At 38.6% G+C, this 20,607-nt stretch overlaps 1 protein-coding gene and 1 long non-coding RNA gene across 2 annotated transcripts; both read left to right on the forward strand.

Annotated features, from left to right (window-relative positions):
* The first annotated feature begins 1,465 nt into the window (after positions 1-1,465).
* On the forward strand, positions 1,466-3,279 carry LOC140945864 (uncharacterized). Its single transcript, XR_012166765.1, has 3 exons — positions 1,466-1,545; positions 2,461-2,522; positions 3,218-3,279. It is a non-coding gene; the product is annotated as an uncharacterized lncRNA (long non-coding RNA).
* Positions 3,280-16,479: 13,200 nt separating this feature from the next.
* LOC140945274 (receptor for retinol uptake STRA6-like) lies at positions 16,480-20,174 on the forward strand. The gene is made up of 6 exons (XM_073394323.1): positions 16,480-16,495; positions 16,832-16,943; positions 17,957-18,064; positions 18,266-18,429; positions 19,073-19,249; positions 19,975-20,174. Exons 1-6 carry the CDS (start codon positions 16,480-16,482, stop codon positions 20,157-20,159), a joined length of 762 nt encoding a protein of 253 aa, XP_073250424.1. The 3' UTR covers positions 20,160-20,174.
* Positions 20,175-20,607: the final 433 nt, after the last annotated feature.

Raw genomic sequence — 20,607 nt, forward strand, 5'->3', positions numbered from 1 at the left:
ACGCTTGTCCCTCTTGTAATTTATAGATTTAGCCAGGGCTAAAAGCGAGGCTCCATTAATAAATTTATAATTTAAATCAAACAATAAACTTGTATTCCACAATTCAGTTAACTTTGAAGCCATTCATGTGACTTTTGAGGGAAAGGCTAAGTGATTTTGGAGAAAAAATAATTTGCAAACAGCCAAAGAGTGAACCAAATCTTACATCGAGTTGATAGCCTCATATGTACACCTAAAAACTGACAATCGTCTTCGATCACATTTAAAAGCTATAATGGCTCTTGATCACAGTAGATTAATTAGGTCTGGAAAAAAAATCAGGCCGAATTTTTTTGCGTTCGACAAGTTTACTCATGGTTTACTTACAAAATCTTGCCAACAAATCTGGGTGCGTGTAAACCAACCTTTTATACCATTTATACATCACATCTGAGGTGAAACAGTATTATGAGGCACTGTTTTTATCATACAGACCTCGGACAGAAAGCAGTATTTCACAATTTTGCACACTCATTCAATATTCAGGACGATGGAAGTATGCGTGGGCTTTTAGCTAAACCCTTAAAAGAAATTCCAAAATCACCTGATACGGCCAGCCGGTTCTCACTTTGCAGTGCGAGATGTGGTCGAGTGTTTAAATGAAAATTAATAGAGTTACGCTCGAACATAATAAAACATTTATTACGTATTTTTTGATTGAATGGTTTAATCGATGTTTAATCTTCAAAAGCCTTTGATAAGAGCGGCATTTTGAGTACTCCTGCAAGCAATGTTCACTGAACGACTGAAAACAAACGGCACAGCGATTAAAATTACAAGAGAGACTACTAACAATCAACAAAAGTGAATAGTGCAGGAAATTCACTGACTCGTTTTCATAAAGGTTTACATTTCAGAAATATACATTTCTTTTGTTTTTTTTTCCGGGAAACAAGAGAAAAAACAAAAGATATATATATTTCCTATACGTCACCCATTTTGAAAGCGAGTGTATATATACATATAATTTATATATATCTTGCCCGCCCAGGGATTCGCATCATCATTTGTAGCCGATTGATCGCAACGTCGCGCAATTTCATTTTAACAAGGATCTTGTGAAATATATTTATATTGTTCAATTCATTTTAGGGTGAAATCAGGAATAGGCTTTTTATTGGGTTCCTCGGCCAACTCCCAACCATCTTGTGTCTGTTGTTCATCACTCTACGATTTGCTGTGTTGCTCATCCTGGAAGTCCGAAGAAAATGGTTCTTGGCCATAAATGGCGACCAAGCGGTTATGTTACTTTACGAGGTACACTTTTATATTGAAGCAAATTCTCATGCCTATTAGAATCGCTCCACTAATAGCCTTAAAAAAACCTTGTATTGTATTAACTTTTATATTTCATAACCGTCAAGTAAAGTCAAAAATTTATTGATTTATTAATCTCGTGTGTTCTAACGGAATCTTGCAGAGGGCCGTTGAAACCAGTAAGACGTGTTTGGCTGCGGGGCCTGTAGTAAAACATGTCAAGCAGATACTCAATCCAAGATTAAACAGGTGCGAATTTATGTGGCCCACACCAGTACTTTTGTAGGGACATCTTATCAGTTTGATCTTTATTTTACCCATTAATAATACACACAAACAATTACTTAATTCTGATTGGCTGAAGGAGTGTAGTTCTCCTGTAACTGACAAGTGCAAATTTGCAATACTAATACAAATTACATGTGGGTTTCAAAAAGAAACCCATGAGAGCCAATCAAATTAGAGCTGTTTCATAGCAACAAAATTTAAGATTAGACCAAGGAAAATGGTCATTGTTTTCATCAAACAACGATTTGGTTTTGTAGGTAAAACCACAATATAATATTTTTGAACGGTTTCGCTTAAAGCCCACGATTGATCGTCCTGAATATTGACTGAGTGCAATTTGTCTTGAAAAATTGTGAAATACCGCATTCTGTCCGAGGTCTGTATGATAAATAGTACTGTTTCACCTCATATGTGATGTATAAAAATTATAAAAGGTTGGTTTAAACACCCCCAGATTTGTTGGCAAGAATTTGTAAAGTAAACCTGGTGAACGCAAAAAAATTCGGCGTGATTTGTTTTCCAAGAATTTGTTATCGAGGCCTAATCTACTGTGATCTTGAATGTGATCGAAGATGTTTCCCATCTTTTGGGTGTACATATAAGGTTATCAATTCGATGTAAGATGTTTCACTCTAAATAACTTAGCCTTTCCCTCAAAAGTCACATGAATGTGCCCTTAAGTTAACTGATTCGTGGATTAAAAGTTTATTGTTTGATTTAAATTATAAATTTATTAATTGGAGCTTCGCTTTTAGCCCTGGCTAAATCATATATTAATAAAGTGGTAATTGAACTTCGTGTCTATTCCCAATTGCACTCGAAATCTTGTGATTACCTATACATATATATTTTGTTGTTTGTTTGTTTGTTTTAAAGGAATGCAGCCAACACGAAGTGGTATATTAAGCTTCTGCACTACATTTACAAGCCGAGAGAAGGTTTGTTAAATTAGCGTCATTGTTTAAATTGCTATCTATAATATTATGTGGCTGCAGTCCGACTCTTAACCCTCTATACTTTGAAGCCCGTTGTTTCCTCTCAGTGCTTTCCTACGAGCCTTTCCAACCGTTTGTTATGGTTCTTCTTTTCTTTCGTTTTTGCATTGATGGTTTCTTGTATCTTTATTTCTATCAATGGTTGGTACCTTCAGCTACACGTTAGGGACGCAAAATTCCAGACATTGTTGGCCCAGTTTGATGGGAGTCACGTTTTGGGTCTGTTTGTACGTAGCTAAAAGTTCGATCGGTTTCGATTTTTGTGCAACAACTCCCAACAACACGCAACAACATGCAACAGGGTGTACAAACGGACGCAACATATAACATCCAACAATGTTGGGAGTTGTTGGCCAACAACGTTGCGTCCGTTTACACGGGGCTTTATCGACTACCATATGCAAATGACTTATAATTTCTTCTCCCCTTGACAACTATAACTCAGGTGACTGAAATATAACATCCTTTTACTGACAGGCCTTGATGCTACAGTCCCTGAAATGTTATTGTGTGACGAAGTTATTAGAAATTGCAACAGCTTTTCGTTGTGTGTGTGTTTTTTTCTTCTTTGCATTTAAACTTGTATCAAATAGTGCCTTGCCTTGCCCTGCCTAATAGCATTCTTGATGGCTTTTCAGATTTCAAATTCTCGACCCAGCTAGTTTCAACTGTTGTAGTTGCTGCAATAACTGTCTTTCAGGTGCGTTTTTAATTTCTTGCTGCCGCTTCGATTAATGTATTCGATTTTCTCCAGTGTACCAGCGCAGCGTCCCGGAAATAGTGTGTGTGTGTTTTCTTTATTTCCTTCTTTCTTTGTCGAGGGGGGAGGGGGTGAGGGAGGTTCACTTTGGGAGAAGCACATGACGCACCAATGCAATATGACATAAGGGGCCGACCATTTAACTTTTGAGAGGGGAAGGGGGGTGGGTGATTTCTGGTCAGCAAGAATTTTTTTCCAGAAACCCGCTGGGAAGGATATCTTTTTCCCTATCTCAATTCTCTTCAGGATATTTTTCCCTTCTTATTTCTCTGAAGGATTTTTTTCCCTCAAAAAGGATCAGTCCAAGTTTTTGTAAAAATTCATTTACATTTACATCGTGGCTAATGCAGTAATAAACCTGATATAGAGCTGCAGAGCTGCAGAGCTGCAAAGCCTTAAAATTTAGTAAGCTGACAAAATCATTCTTGTATAGCTATGTTTTGGAAAGTCATTCTTTACACTCATATCATATGAAGTCATTATAATATTGTCCTATCATAAAGTGATGCACATCAAGCAAATTTGAAAATGTTTAGATTCTTAATTTAAAAAACAGCAAAAAGCAGTTCCGAAGTGCTTATGGTATGGTAAATGCTGCTAGAATCATCACTTACAATTTAAAAGTGGACCGAAATCTCCAGAACAGGTGTGAAAGCAGAATTGAAATCTATAGTGGATCATGGTTTGTATATGCATGAAAAAATTAGCTCTAATAATATTTGCTCAACCTTTTTTCAGTTCACCTCTAAATCGAGTACCTCATAGTTGAACATAAAACAAAGTGATGGTGTTCCTTGTACTTTTTGCTGTGAAAACTGGCCACTTTCTGGGCACTGATTCTCTTTCAGGCCACCGACTTTCTTCACCACAGGCTACCCGAAAATAACACTGATTTCTTGATTTGTCGATTGTAATACATTGCTTGTATGAAGCATTATAATTCTGCAGCACCACCAAATCCAGAGTTTAAAAGGGAACAAGGGAAGAGTGGTTCCAGTTTTGTTGGGATTTTGTAAACCTCTTAGTAACATTTTTTTTTTCTTTCTTAAAGCAGTGCAAGAATTTTTTTTAAAATTTTATTCGTGCTGCTTGCAATTTTTCTCTTTCGACACGCGCTTGCAGGATTTTTTTTTCAAAATCAACCACCACCCTCAACCTTCCCCCCCCCCCCCCCCCCCCCTTAACCCCCTCAAAATCAAAAGTTCAATGGTCGGCCCCTGGAGATTTTGTGGACATATTTTGGCAGTAGCAGTCACACATAACGCACTTTTAAATATGTTGCCAATCAGGCTACCAAGCCATGCATGCATATAGGATTTGAAGTTGCTGACAGAATGAAAAGTAATGAACATTATGAACAGCATAAAAAAAACGTAACAGTTGTTTTCATCCTACTTTTTTACAGCTCTTTGTAACAGAACTCTATGTCGCTGACGTTTTGAAAAAGGATCACCCAGATCCCTCTGTCAGCAAGGATCTTTTGTTTGACCTACTTGGTAAGTGAACTATTTTCAATAAACCATGAAGGTTGTGACAAATTAAATGTGTTGCTATCGTTACAAGGTTTCAGACGAACGACGTTTATGAAAACCGAGTTCACGATTCTTCCCAATCTTGAGCCGCTTTCATCCCGGCAAAGCTAATGATAAGCCGTATTTCACAAATCTTTCGTGATTTATTATCATGCAAAGCTAACTTCATTATAAATGTTTTACTTTGTGTTTGAGGGCAATTTCCGAGTACAAGCCCCCGGGGGCTTATATTTGGAGAGCCTTATACATGGAGTGGCTTATTTTCGGAATTTTACGGTATTTTTCTAAAATCGTTTTTCTTGTTCACATGCATATGTTAAGCCGTTTCTGTTTGAAAACGAATAATTTTTTGTCCGTACTGCTGGTTTGTAGCTGAAGTCACGGAGGCCATGTTGGTGGACAATAGCTGAAGCGTTTCCGTCATACATACATAAATACATACATAAATACATACATAAATACATTTTTATTGTGTTTTGAGTTAAAAGTACAATTATAACATCCCCGCGGGTAGCAAAGCTAATCTAGGCGGGTCATGTTTACAGGAAATAAATACAATTTAACACAACTAAAAGTAACAAGAGAACTAAAGAAACTAAAATTGACATCAATGACTAGAGACTACTGATAAACTAATGGTATTACTAATAATGAATGACAACAGTTATGACAAGAGACTACTGATACACCAAACGATATTAATGATTACATACTAACTAAGAGGAAAATAAATTCAACTTAATTTTTTGAACGATTTCCGGGAGATCAATATAACAGTCTTTTGAAACTAGGATCTCAAAAAGTGTTTGTTTATTTTCCTCTTAAAGGCATTTTTTGAAAGTTTTCTTATAGATACAGGCATTTCATTCCATATTTTTGTTCCGATTCTAGAAAATAAATTAACTTGAATTGCGAGTCTGGAACTTTGTGTGTGAAAGTCATTAGAGGCAGAGGATCGAGTATTATAAGAATAAATATCTTGAAAGAGATCTTGAATGTTTCCAGGAGCATTACTGTGTCTTATTTCAAACATAAGGTTAGCTAAAAGCTCATAATACAAAGGTTTTAACGGTAAAACACCGGCGTCAATAAATAATGGAATTGCATGCTGATTTCGCTCAGAAAAATAGATAAAGCGAAAAGCTCGCTTTTAAACTTGAGAAGCTTTTCAAGGTTCGATTTATATGCTTGGCCCCAGGCCATCAAACCATAAGTTAAATAAGGAGCAACAAGGGATCAAGAAATAGTTCAAAGAGTATGTCTTGGCAGAAAATGCCGTAGTGTACAGATCAATCCTACAGTTCGGCTGATTTTGATAGCTACAAGGTCAATATGATATTTCCAAGAAAGACTCTTGTCAATTATTATACCTAGATATCTCACAAATTCTTCACATTCTAGAGCCATATTCTTATTTTGATCATTGTCCAGTATCATTATATCAGGGTGACAGGTAGTGACCCCTTGCGAAATAACTTTTGGAATTCCTAGGAATTCCTAGGATTATCCAAGGAATTCCTAGGAAAAAAATCCTAGGAATTCCTAGGAATCGTAGGTGTGAATTTTCACGGTAAATTCGGACTTGGAATTCCTAGGAATTCCTAGGAATTCCCAGTTTAAAAAGTTCTGGTTCTAAATTCCTAGAAATTCCCGGAAATTCCAAATGGAAATGAAACTAGACTTGGAATTCCTAGGAATTCCTAGGAATTCCAACCTACAAGATTTTAAAGCACAAAAAATTCTTAGAAATTCCCAGAAATTCCTAGTAATTCCTAGGAATTCTTAGGAATTCCTAGGAATTCTAGGAGTTTACAGGTTTAACATCATGTCATCAATCAACATCCAATGCCAGGATAGTAAAGTATATGCAAATTTAATGATTAATTACCAACTGGAGAAAGCATGGAAATTGCATTAAAACAAGTTTATGATAATAATGTTCAAAATCACATCTTATGGTACATGTTTTGTTTTTTAAAAAATTGAATAAAACAATTAAAGTCCTGAGATATAAATTGTTCTTGAGTCATTATTGAAAAATTGTGGGACACATTTGTAACTGGAATAATACAGCAAAAGTCTTGATTGAATTAATTTTACAGCGGGAACATATATGTAAAAAAAAAAAGGAAAAGCCAGGCCAACTTGCTTCCAGCAAGCTTATCTGCTAAGCCCTTATTAAGCCGCTCTTCTAATTCAGGTCTCAAACTGAGAACAAAATAATGAACTGGAAACTAAAATACTTGTAGTAGACTCGAACTCTAAAGGGAAACGAAAAATAGTTCGATTTTAAGTGGGGAATTGGAGTTATCGGGGTAAATTTCAGTGAAATCTTGATTAAGAGAAAGCAAATTTAGTTCGACTTAGCGGGGAATTCGAGTTATCGGAGTTCGAGTTATCGAGATTCTACTGTATTAAATCCGCCAGAATCTGATCGAGTATTAGCTTATTCACGTAGAATTCCATCAACCATTTGCAACAACGACTACAGTTATGTCTCCAGTAAACAAAAAGGAACCAATTAATGGTTTTCCATGCCATCTTGAAGTTTCGTGTTCATATATCGGAACGATCTATAATTTCACTTTGATCGCCAGCTTCATTATTTGAGTACGTGGTTACCATCAGAAGACAGATTACGAAGCAGGAACGTACCTTTACCTTTCACAATCCAGCTGACTTATCGTTCTCGGACATGACTGGAAGCACGTTTCATGTGTCAACAACAAAATAAATGAACAATCCGCGTTTAAACTAACGTTAATTTCGGATGCAAAATACTTGTGCTCTTGCTAATGAAAGTACGCGTGAATTTGAATTCACCAAACGGAACTCACGCACGTGATGACGCAATTCACTTAGTGGGGAGACTGGTAACCAGTATAGCTCAAACATGGCGGATGATTTTGCTCGATGATGAGCAAGTTGAAAAAAGCGGTCGTTTTCAGAGCTAAATAAAATATTCCAACGCTTTTGAGGTATAAGCAGCGAGAGGAAAATTTCGTATTGTTTTTTCAAGAAGCGATGACCTTTTATTAGGCAAAGCCGCGATGAAAAACGTGTTGTGGACATGTTTGGAAAGCTCAGGTACGAGAAGTCGACTTTGAATAAGCTTTCAGTATCGTGCTTATTGTTGATAATTTTTTTTAAAGATTTAAGTCGCAATAAATGTTGTATATAGATGTCAAGAAATCCTTGTTGTTATAGGCAATTAAAGAAATGATTATTAAATTTTTTTACGCTTTTTATTACCTTTGAACAGTTATCGTTTTTCCTAAAAATTAAGCCAGTGTTTCCAAGTTAACAATGACTTGGAATTATTGAGAATTCCTAGGAATTCCCACAAATTCTGATTGGTGTTTTAGCAATTTCCAATAATTCCCATAAGTTCCAAAGACAGTTTCCTTCAAACTTGGAATTATTGGGAATTCCTAGGAATTCCCAAAAATTCCCACTGGTTTTTTAACCCATTCCCAAGTATTCCCAAATATTCCAAGGTTTTTTATCTTTGCTCATTTGCATGTCTTGGAATAAATTGGAATTCCTAGGAATTCCTAGGAAATCCTAGGAATTCCCAGAACTCTGGGAATTCATTTCGCAAGAGACGTTTTCTCTGAGCCGGTCTAAAAGTGACAAAATTAGTCTTTTTAATATTCAAGGTTAATTTATTTGCCGTTAACCAATCGAGCAACTTGCAGAGTTCTTGAATTACAATCGACTCAAGGGACTTGAGATTTTTGTCAGCATATACGGCAGTCGCGTCGTCAGCAAATAAAAAGAAATTAATTTTGTCGGAGGATTCTTGGGTGTCGTTGACATAGATTAGGAAGAGAATAGGCCTAGGACCGAGCCTAGCGGCACACCGCAAGTGGTATTTTTTCTTTTAGATATAAAGAAACCAATTTGCGTCGTTGGAGTTCGACCTTCCAAGTAAGATGAGAAACACTTATTTGTAACACCACGAAAACCATAGTGATCTAACTTGTGTGAAAGAATTTTATGATCGACTGTATCAAAAGCCTTTTCCGTCTGCTGGGAACTAAAACTTATTTTTTTCATGCATTCTGCTAAAAATTTGTATTGTTTTGTCGTGCAACATGGCCACCTTGACACGTGATTTCAAACCAGTGGAAGTGGCCTTCAATCACCGTAAAATAATCTCTCTTCTCCGAAATGAGTGCAAGCGTTACATCTTGACCTAACCCAGAACCTCCGAGGTCTTGTTTATAGATCTCTGTTCGGTAATCCTTGTTTTCACAAATCTCCGCGTGTAGAGCGAAAGACTGTACCAACTGCGGAAAGTCCGTAGCATATAACAATTAAAATGTAAGCATTTGACCTTTTTGAAATTTTTAGCTTCCCCATATACGTGTATAAAAGTGAGATAAACAGGAGAAAGCTTTGTTTGATATGGTACGAGGCACCCAAGGTTTCTGTAGGTAATGAAGGCCTGAAACTGAGGCTAAAATATATCGAAAATAGTAAAAGAGGCGAATTTGTAACTGATAACGTCATAATGTCTTCTTAGCGGTACTTAATTACTGTCAATCTGTCAAGCTGATGAAGTACTACAAAGCTGTCCAGTCTCATCGCAAAAAGTGGGGACACTTTTTGAGTTCTATCAAGATTCTCTCTTGGAAATACTAAACAAAGGTCAATAAGACTTACTTTGCAGTTAGTTGCTGTTGTCCTTAATGCTCAAACAAATTTTCGTGATAATTTGCTCAAATTCACCCTCCATACAATTTAATACACAACGTAGGAGCCCATAGGCTCCTTACACAAGGTAGGAAGCACGAGATGGCATCTCGGCCGCTATGCTCCCTTTCCTAGACAACTTTTTCTCCGAAATTCAAACTCTAACGGTAAATAAACATGCTAGATCGTAGAAATAGGATAGCATCAGATATAGAAACCAATGAAGCTTTCCCAGCTAGAAAAACGAATCTATTAGACTTTGACAAACACGAAGCATATAATCCATGAAGGCCGAAAGTCGTCGCACCGGAGTGGCAGGGCCAGATCAACGCGCGGCCAAGCAAATGAGTCCTGGGCACTGTACAAATCAAATCCATCTCGGGCTGTGTCCTGGGGTGACCTTTCTACATGGCTTTCCTTTCTACATAGCTTGTCCAAAGTTAGCCTCCCCTGCTGGAGATACATTTGCTTGTGGGCCGTTGGAGTTTGATTTTCGTGGAAAAAATTGTGTTGGAAAGGGAGCATAGAGGCCGAGATGCCATCGCGTGCCTTCCACGTGTATTATATTGTATGGAGGGTGAATTTGAGCAAATTATCACGCAAATTCGTTTGAGCATTAAGGACAACAATAACTAACTGCAGAGTACAAACATTAACCACAAAGGACTGCAAAGGACCGCAAACGAATATGACGAAGAACGCAGGATCTATAAAGACCTGATAAGCAAAAATAATAATGTAGACGTATTAAATTCTGCAAGTAGAATACTGCAATGCTGATTGTACTACTGCAGAGTGACCTTTTTTAGTATTACCTGCAAATTTTAGGATCGTATTTTTACCCTATACAAACACTGTCATTCTACTGGATTCGTACTGTGGTACCAGTCACAGAGCCTGGGTTACCTGTAATTAACCATACAAGTATTTTCATGTCATCATTTTCCAAAATCTCCTTTTACCATCTTTCCACAAGATTTTGGGGATTTCAAACTTCCAATATAGGAGAGCATTTAAAAAGAAGCGCTTTTTATGGTCGCTTTTATCGGATACGGGTGGACGAAAGGCTATTCCGGAAGGAAAATTATTCGTTTTCAAACAACGGGTAGATGGGGCCCTAAATCGTGAACATGTCAATATGAGCCCAGTGTCGGTGAAAACATAAATAAACTCCGAAATTACACGTAAGTAAAATGAAGTCTGTGTTGCGATAGGAGATTGTCGTCACGTGCGTGAGCAAACCTCTACTTGAGCCCTGCAAGCAAAGTTTTACAATTTTAGCTAGTACATTACAGGCCTTAATTTAGAGATGTATCTATTTCTAGAAACTTGGCAAGGAGCTTTCGTTTTGTCAGCGATGATAAGTGCCATAATGCTGCTGCATTTTATGAAGAGCCATCGGTGAGGACAAGATTATAAGTTGTACGAATGCAGATTGGGGGGCAGATTGTCCATAAAGACGACGCGCACAGAGCAGGTTGGGGTTGGGTTTGGGGAGGGGGGTGGGGTAGGGAGGATTGAGTGGTGCAGCACCAGAAATTAGTCTGGACTGGGTTAGGGTTTTAACCATAAATGTGACAAAATACAGTCGAAGCTCTCCTTTCGACCACTCTCGTAAGCGACCATCTCTAGTTACGAGCACCTTTGCAAAAAAACTGTTTGAACTGTGACTTATACTTTGTAATGAAAAGCACTGAACCGTAAGCTACCGCGACCACTTTTGAGATTACCCAACTGGACTTTTCCTTTGTTTTCAAGCTCTACTTGTAAGCGACCACGAACTGTGAGTTTATTGAACGGCTTCAAAATCTTCTGATGTAGACTGACATTCTTGCAATAATATTTATACCTGGATTTTTGAAAACCGGGTTAGCAAAAATATCAACTCATTCTACTACTTGGTAATTTAAAACAACAAAATTCATTCAAAGGCCGATTAAAAGCCTTTATCTGACGCGGGGCAGTAAGTTAATGGTCCCTAGAAGCATTCCAACGAGTACAAATTTAAAATGACGCAAATTTTAGAACATTTATTCAGTAAACTGACTTCCCAAAGTTTCAAACCGGTGTCATTTCAGTCTAGAAATTTTTAAGTTGAGAGTGAACTGCAACGAAAAAGTGCGTGGTTAAGGCTTACATAACAACTTAAATAGTCAGCAAAACACTACTTTTTTCGCGGTCCGATGAACAACAGGATTCCGCATGGAATAGACAACAAACTGAATGAATCACAGTGCACAAATTATCACCTTCTTATCTGCAAAAACCGGCCCATGGTGCAATGCCGTTAGAGCCCGCTGAAACTAGACCTAGATCCAATTTTTCTGAGTCGAGAGTTGCTTTTCCAAGGTACAATCAGCTAAGCTAAACACCGACGAAACAATATTAATGGCTGGCACAGAATATTTTGGCGAAACCGCAGTTCAACCACGCGATCACACACCTGTCGACACCATGCGGAAACCACACAATCACACACTTTCGCGGCACTGATAAGACTATCCACAACCACGCATAATCTTCTCACGTTTAACATAAGCGAAATATCATCGAATAACTCGGAAAAACTCAGCCTATTGCCAGATAAACACCTCTGGACTTTTCTCTTACACTCGTCCTATTCAAGTTCCCGGATGTAGAGTCACACGGTCGGCGGATCACCTTAGCCTTGTTTTCACACCAGAGAAAAAAGTCTTGGCCCGGGTCAAAGTTTACTGGCAATTTTGCTCTCACCTAATTCATTTGACTCCTAAGAACCTGTTCCCGAGGCCAAAGACTTAGTGGTCACCTTAGCTGAAGCGAACAATATCGTCCCTTTTTTGTCTCAGCCCGGATTAGGGTGATTGATCCGTTCAGCCAAATGAAACGAGAATAATTATAATACGATATTGGACGATGCAGACTCTGCGAATCGTGATAACTTTGTCCCATCTCAGAGCTTTACATGATGCTCTCCGGGAAACTTTTCTCAAGGTGACCAATATATAAAACTAAACTGCTAAACGGCACCAAAACTAGCTTTAGGCGAGCGCTGATTTCAAATAACTCACTTGTGTTAAAGAAAGAATTGTGGGTAGGGAAAAAAAATGGTGAGGGGGGGAGGGGGTAAGATAGTAATTCTGTCTACATCCACTTCTACACAAATCCCTAACCACAAAACAAGCAAAAAAAAAAAGACGACATAAGCAAGCAACACAGTAAACACAAGTCAAGCTATTAGACAGTGGAAATTGAGAAAAATTACAAAGTGTTTGCTAACCCGGTTTTCATAACTCCAGGTAGATTAAGATTTGACGTTATTTTGATCTAAAAGGCTGAACGTTAAATTTAGCCGTGTCTATATCAGATATAAAGACACTCATTTAACTTTGATTTCTTTTGTTTTTCCTTTATGGATTATTTATGAGTTGTTGAAGCTCCTGTAAGAGACCACCCTCCATTGTTTTATCTTTCGGTCTCTTACGAGAGTTTATTCTTGTAAGTGACCAGCTCTAGTTACGACCACATCAGTTTTGAATTTCCTTAGTGGTCGCTTACGATTGCTTCGAGTGTATAAGGCTTTAAATTTCTGATAGTATTCGTTCCTAGTTCCAATTTGTGTGGGGCAGGGCTCGGTCTCTTTTCGAAGTGTAATGATTTTTTAGTACTGAGCGTGATCTCTTTATTATACCACCGGGGTAGGGCGTATTTTTTAAGGGGGGGAAGCTAGGGGGAGTTAATTGGAGATGGGGTTTATTAGAGAGAGAGAACTTGTTTAAAACTGGTGAGGTAGCCTCTGGTAATTCATTTTATTTCAACAACGGTATCCCTAAAAATCTCGATCCAAGTGAAGAATTTTAAAATCCAGTTTGTGTTATCTGCAGATAATCATTAAATACAGTTGTCTTCAATTGATTGTTAAATGCAAAATCAACTCTTTGGAATAAGGGGATTTTTAAAGAGAAGGGTAAGAGGTTAACATTGCTAACGCAGCAACAAATGATCTTTAAAAAATGAGCGGCAATGCGGGATCAGGACCCCCTTCCAGATCTTGTTAGTCTGTTTGGTTGATCCAATCCCGCATCCCGAACTTCTAGTGTCATCTGTGTTCCAAATAACGTTTTCTTTCCCAATACCGCATCCCGCGCCAAGAATTTAGCGAATTCCGCTTCCTGAGTAGCGGTCAAATCCCGTTTACAGTCAAAAAATGTTGCGTTTTTTCCAATCCCGCACTGTATTTCAATCAAATCCCGGATCCCGAAAATACCCTTCCAGACCCTGGACCAACTGTTGTCAGGATCCCATATACTTAATTTGTACAGTAATCGCGTTTCTTTATTTACGCCAGGGATCATGTTCTACAGCTTTATAAAGGTCAAAGAAGGTTTGCCCAAGGAGTGTTTCCTTCTCCCCCTAAACTAGTGGTGAGTCCTTCAATTAGCTTAAGATAGCGCAGGTAGACTGAGGACTTTTTAAGCCACAGGCTACAATTTGTACCAACACCTCTAATAGTTCTTGCAAATGTATTTTGCTTGTCTTTTTCCAAAAATTGTTTATTTCACAAGACCGAATGGTCTGTGGGTGATCGTAAGTGACTGTCACGTTTGTCTTCTTAATCTTGCATTCACAAAAGTCAGGCTATTTTCTGATGGCCAATAGACGTGATCTTTAAATTGAGAGGGTGCCAATACATAATATACTTTCAAGTCATAAAACAACGTTTTTCACTTCTGACTTGATGCAGGAACTTCGCGTTATATTCTCATCCAGGGTTCTCACAGTCGTGAAAAGTCCTCGAATTCCTTTTTGCCTTGAAAAGTCTGTAAATTTCTGTGGAAGTCCTTGAAAATTCCTTTAATTTTGTTCAACTCTGTATGTAGTGGCCTGACAAGTGTTTTATAACACTTTCTGGTTGTCCAAGGTAAGACAGAACACAAATAGTAGCTCAGAAACCGGTTAAAGATGATTGACATAAAGCGTTCTTTTGTTTTATGCATTAATTAACTGTCAATTTAAGAGAAAAAAGTGCGCTGAAAATCAGTTCTGTAAAATTACATTCCTGGTAGGTGGTCCTTGCATTGAAAATTAAACTTGTCCTTGAAAAGACCTTAAAAAGTCGTTATAAAATGGTAAACCCTGTGTCATCCATGAAGCCGATTAACACTTTTTCTATAACACAAATAAATTAGTTTGTCGGACCGTCGTTTTCGGATAAAATGAACCTACAATTGTAGTTGCATGGCCTGACTCTCCACGAGTCTTCCAAAGCGCATGTCTAAAAAAGACACCAATAAAACCAATCAGTATTCATAAACTTTGTGTGACCGACTTCCTTTAGGGGTGCTCATAATTGCTTTCGTTTGTTTATTGTATTGTTTTTTTTTTTTTTAATTTCAGTTAGGGAGTCTTCGGTTCTCAGGATATCAAATTGCCTATATAATTTATGGTAGGAGTTATATAACTTTAGTAAGCTTAGTATCATCTAGTATGGAATAAATCAGCTCTAATCCATTGACCTGTTCATTTTTTCACTTCCATAATTGTTTAAGTTCAAAGTGAAAGAAAAAAACTGATCGCATATGGTGGAACTGCTGATCAGAAGGTTTCATCCCGTAGAGTAGAAGGTGCAGTTAAAGTGGCCCATATTTTTTTAGAACTATGCTTGGAGAGAAAATTGCGTCTCGACACGCATTTCATTAAAATGCGAGTCGCTAACACCCTTTTTTGTTATAAGCACTTAACGATAAGATAAGAGTGTGTTAAGCAGGCTTTATGTTCTTAGTATTCTCAATTCTTGGAGAAAATGTTAGGACATTTTGGTACTAATGTCTAAATTGTATTCTAGTACAGAGGAAGGATAGGAATATGTCAATTACTGGCACATCGGCCACCAAGCACATTGGCTCAGTTCACTTTTATTCACAGATCAGAGAAAATCAGCTCAACTCGTGATTTTGGTCTGTTGGTCACTTTATGTATCTCCTTTCGCATGATTTGCAGTCAACAGTGATTTTAAATCAATGACGCTTTGAAAGAAAAAAAAAACGAACAACGCCTTAAGCAACACGGTAACAAAGTAGTGCAAATTATACTCGCACAACATTCACGAATACGACTTGTCAACTCGCTTTTGTGAGCTGTGTATTTCGCAAAAGGAAGCTGAAGAGAAGGCACGTGTTGAACCATCGTTGCAATGGTCAGCTGTGTTGCTGATCCACACGAAAGCGAGGCAAAGTGTGCCACTAACAAATGTCGAGAATCAAACTGGTATCTGAATGAAACAGATAACAGAAAACAAGCTAGACCGTCGTTAGCCAACGAAAAGGAATTACACCTGCTTATTTAAAGACATTTTCTATGGGTTCGGGATGGTGGTGAAGAATAGCCAGTCAAAGAATTCAAAGGCTTATTTTTTACTTGAACCTTAAATATGTAGTCACTTTATCTGAACTCAAACCACATTTATACAGTCAACTTACCACATTTTGATTTTGATTTAAGTTGCAATGAGTAATTATGCTGCAGAGCTGTATCATACTACAGACATTTACAAGTTTCACCGGTTCTTTTTCTTGTTCCTGCACAAGGCTCTTCTTAAACAATGGCTGCATGGGTGACTAGGAGTGTGTCCACTTAACCCTTTAAACCCTCAAATTAAAATAAATTCAATTCTCATTTTCTCTCTCTATACAGTTGTTTAAACAAAAAAAAGGGACAATATAAATTAACTTGTATGATCAAGTCCTTGATTCTCGGTACTACTGTTTTATCAAGCAAAGATTATTAGAAGAAGAAATTTAGTGCTACCACTCTTAGACCTAAGGGTTAAAAGGGTTTGAACAGCTTGTACTGTAACAAGATAGGAACAGTAAGTCCGCCTTGCCATTTGGCTCAAAATCACATTTACTATATACTGAGCTACTTTGTATAGATGTGTATGTTGTCAGGTTAGATTAGAAAGTGCCCACATCGCCTTTGACTTGCCTTTTTCCACCACTATCCCGGGCCCCATAAAAGTTCTTTAATGAGCGTTGCGTGACGGGAGGCTAACCCTAACCCTAACATCCACAGGACTGATCGCTAGTATCAACTTATAATTAACAAAAGGTTATGAGGGTTATCCCGTTGAATAGAGTTTCGTTTTCCATAAAAATTTAGGCAAAATGTCATGTTTATGACTTACAGTCGCGAGTGTTCGTTAAATGTGGTATCTTGTGTGACAGGTTTCACTGTCTGTGTGATTTCTTTCTTCCTTTTTTTTTTTTTTTTTTTTTTTTTTTCAGGACATCTGTCGATGGGAATTGTTCTATGGCTTGTTGTATTTGTCCCTGCACTTTTTTTAAAGCATATAAAACCTGTCCGGGAATGGTGTTTAGAAAGAGCGGAATCAGTAATGTAAGTAAAATTTGTGGCTTGTTTAAGTTTGTTTGCTTCAGCTGCTGCTGCCGCGCCGCGCGTTTTTAAGGTTAAACACTACGAATGAAGCTTTTGGTGCTGCCTCGTTCCTAGTCGTCTCAAGAGTGAAAAACGGAAACGCTACTGCACGAGCCATCAAGGAGTATCGCGCATTGAACCATGGGAACGTTTAGCGTGGACGCAAAGGACGCTGGGAAGATATCAGGCGCGGAATTAAAATCCCAGTCGCTCTCGAATCTGTTAGAACGCGCCTGGGTACAATGCAGTTCTAGGTTTATACCTCACCGTGCGTGCCGTGCACTACAAGCGATCAGTACTTATGTTATCCAGGAGCCTCCTGTGTTATCCTAATTTTCTCCCTCAGGTGTAAGGCGATGCTGCTCCCTACTTTTTTCCCTGCATTTTAATTTTTTAGCTATTATACGTTGTCAAACCTCTTCTCCTCAGGAGCAACTTTCTAAATTCATTTAGCACCTGATTATTGACAAGTCTGGTACAAATTGGTCTCTATGGTTACATTTAAGTGGCTATGACATCATAGGTGGCAGAAGGTCAAGCAATTTGGAAGGGAAGAATCGACTTTTTCTAAGTTTTTTGTTTTTGTTGTTGTTGTCGAAAAACCCTGACACACTGAAGACGAAGTTGAGGGAAACATCAGGGCTCGAGGGATATCTTCAAAAAACGTTGCTTTTAGCTTGAGGCTCCATTTTTTGGTTGTTGTTATTGTGTTCATTCAGGAAAGTAAAAACTGGCAGTCGGGTTTTCCTGCCTTCTCTCACGCCACCGTTCCACTATGTTGAACACGTGCTGTTGTATCTTGAGCTTGTTACAATTGCTGAATTGTATCAGAAACGAGATGCAATTAGATTCAGACAAGGCCACGTGACCACGAATTAACCAATGACAGTCCCTGTTTAGTCGAATAAAATTCTAAAGCTACGACTAGAATTATGTAGTCTAATACTGAACTTTTGGTGGTATACTGATTTCAGGCCCGCGTTTATCATGTCCGTTGTCCTCTACCTCTTTCAATTGTTTCTTGTCCACTATGTCTTCCGCGACAGAGATTTTCCCAGGATTGTCATCACGGTGGATAACAGGTATTTGCCGTCTTCACTACGTCTTGTCGTTTGGTTTTTGAACCTTGTAAAAACAGTTCAACCTACCGTAAGTGACTACACCGCAAAGGGCTAACATTTATCACTCTTTCTGCCTTCCATCCTTTTCTTTTATTTATTTATTTGAATAATTATTTATATGTTTATTTGATTGATTGATTGATTGATGTATTTACATTGCAGACGCTTGTTCTCGATTATGTCATACTTCTTTTTCTTTTTCAACATTCTGGTCGGATTGTTTTCTGGCTTTCTTCGCATCATCTTGGGTATAGTTCTAGGAGTTGTATTCCTGGCTCGTATAGACCGGTCGACCTTGATGCAGGGATTTCAAAGATTGGACCGAGGTATGTCGAAATGTTTTTATTCTACTTGCATTTAAAATATAAAAGAAACTAGATATAACTTACAACATGCAGCCAGTTCACGGTGAAGGCGGTTATCGCGGTAGAGACTATAAGAAACATTAGGTAATATCGACGCCATGCGTCCCTATTGTTTGCTCTCCTTCTCATCCCTTCTTTATCGCCTGATTTCTCCCCCCTCTCTTATATTTTCGACACATTCTCATCTTCCTCCATGGGCTGTTCACAGACCCTCTGTCTTCCCCTTAAAGATCGTCGAGCGAGCGTATTTTCTATCAACAGATCGTCGAGCGCGCGTATGTGAATAAAACCGGCGGGGGATTTATTCAACGCAAGCGCCAGGGAGTGCTCCTTGCTTGCTCTAGCGCGCTCGCTTCTCTCGCGCGCTGTCACATTGTCGACAAAAAAAAGGAAATAAAAAAGTCTATGGACAGGCTACCTCTTTCCTAAACTGTTTCTCTCCCTTCTCAAAAGAGTGTGACCTGTTTACCAACCACAGTCAATCCAATCATTCAACAAAGTTCTTGAACGACCTTTTTGGCCTTTTTCTGTGTTTATTCACTGATCACTGGAATATGCTTGCCAGTCTCACTCCATCTCACATTCTAATCCTTCTCTTCTACAGCATTTGTTGCTTACCTTGGTTTTATCAACCTGCTTGTTGCTCAGAGCCATCCCGTGATGCTTTTGTTCTGTCAGCTACTGATAGACAGGGACAAAGTTCACCAGCCTAATCCGGAATCTCCAGCAGGTGCTCAATCTGAGAACCCCGATTGTTCAAAGGAAACTGGGGTTGCCTCTGGTATGTGCTTTGTTAACCTTGTTAAATCCATCAAATATTTGAAACATAATATAAACAGTAGAACCTTAACCCGACATAACGAGATTAGCCTGCGAGCAAGCTCTCCATTTGGGTGAGCGAAGCGAGCCAACCGAGCGTGGTACGCGCGAGCGATCGAGAGGCGGAGGAAAGGAGAGCTTGCAACGATCTCTCATAAATTCTCATTTCTACTTCGTCTAGACGAAGCGAGATACCGTTGGACGGCGATTGTCACTTTGCTAATTTGCGGCGCGCCTGTGGTGGCAGTTTTCACGCTTTGCAGTGTCTTGGGGTTTCCGGGGTGGAAATGAAAATTTATGAGAGATCGTTGCAAGTTCTCCTTTCTCTTCCCCGTTCCCCGCTGTCTCGTCTTTCCTCGCGTGCACTCGTGCATGTACTTTCCCCCAAGTGGAGTGCTTGCTAGTAGGCTATAATGAGATGCGATTAGAGTTTCGGGAAACAAGCAGCTTCATCATTACCTGGACACTTTAAATCGGGGCCCTATTCAATACGTTGTAATTGGGGGTTAAAATGGATTACGTTATACTGGGGTCCGTTCTGACGTATGTTAATCGAGGGTTTGCATTAGGGGGTGAGCAAAGATGTTTTTGAGCGACGCACGTCAACGGGAAGTGACGCTAAAATTTTAGAAAACCTCACCTCTTTCGTGTACAGGCAGCTAATTCTGTTCTTTTTTTCGTTTGCAGTGTATACTCGTGAGCGAAGACTTCCGCGTATGTCTCAAAAGGCATTCAATCGCTGGCATCTGACTATGACACTGCTTCGTAACCCGTGTCTCATCAAATATCGTAAGCGGGTTCGTAGAAGTCGTGCAACTTCCGTTAGCCTCAGGAGTATCGGCACTGACTTGAGCGAACTTGTGCCTGCTTGATTCTAAGGAGGATTGTTGATTGCAGTGATACGTTTTGTTTTTTTCAACCAATTTTTTACTCGTGGTTAGAGACAACTCACTAGAAGGAGTCTTTAAATTTGTTTGCTAGTAATAGATAAAATATATAGTATTATTTCGTGTTCTTTAAATGATCACTTGTAACTTTGTTTGCTTGCCAGCAACAGGAAAGAGTTAGCGCTCTGGCGTAACTGGTTCAGCAAAAATTTTCCTATTTAGATCTTAAAGGAGCTGCGTCGACGAAACTAACTTTAACCAGATTCAGTCACTGGGAACTGTCCACCAAATTGAGCGAAACATTGAAACTACTGCTAATTAAAGCAATAGAAAGAAAATATCGCGGAGGCTATCATTTCGATCTGCGTCAATTCCTCACATCATACATCCTTCATACATAGACTCAACCTCATTCAGTAATTATTAAATATGC

Source organism: Porites lutea, chromosome 8 (genome assembly GCF_958299795.1).
Source record: "Porites lutea chromosome 8, jaPorLute2.1, whole genome shotgun sequence".
NCBI classification, from domain to species: Eukaryota; Metazoa; Cnidaria; class Anthozoa; order Scleractinia; family Poritidae; genus Porites; species Porites lutea.

Coding starts and splice junctions, on each gene's coding strand:
- LOC140945274 (XM_073394323.1), top strand. Junction 16,944..17,956: donor GAAAGAGCGGAATCAGTAAT/GTAAGTAAAATT, acceptor TACTGATTTCAG/GCCCGCGTTTATCATGTCCG. Junction 18,430..19,072: donor ATTTCAAAGATTGGACCGAG/GTATGTCGAAAT, acceptor TCTCTTCTACAG/CATTTGTTGCTTACCTTGGT.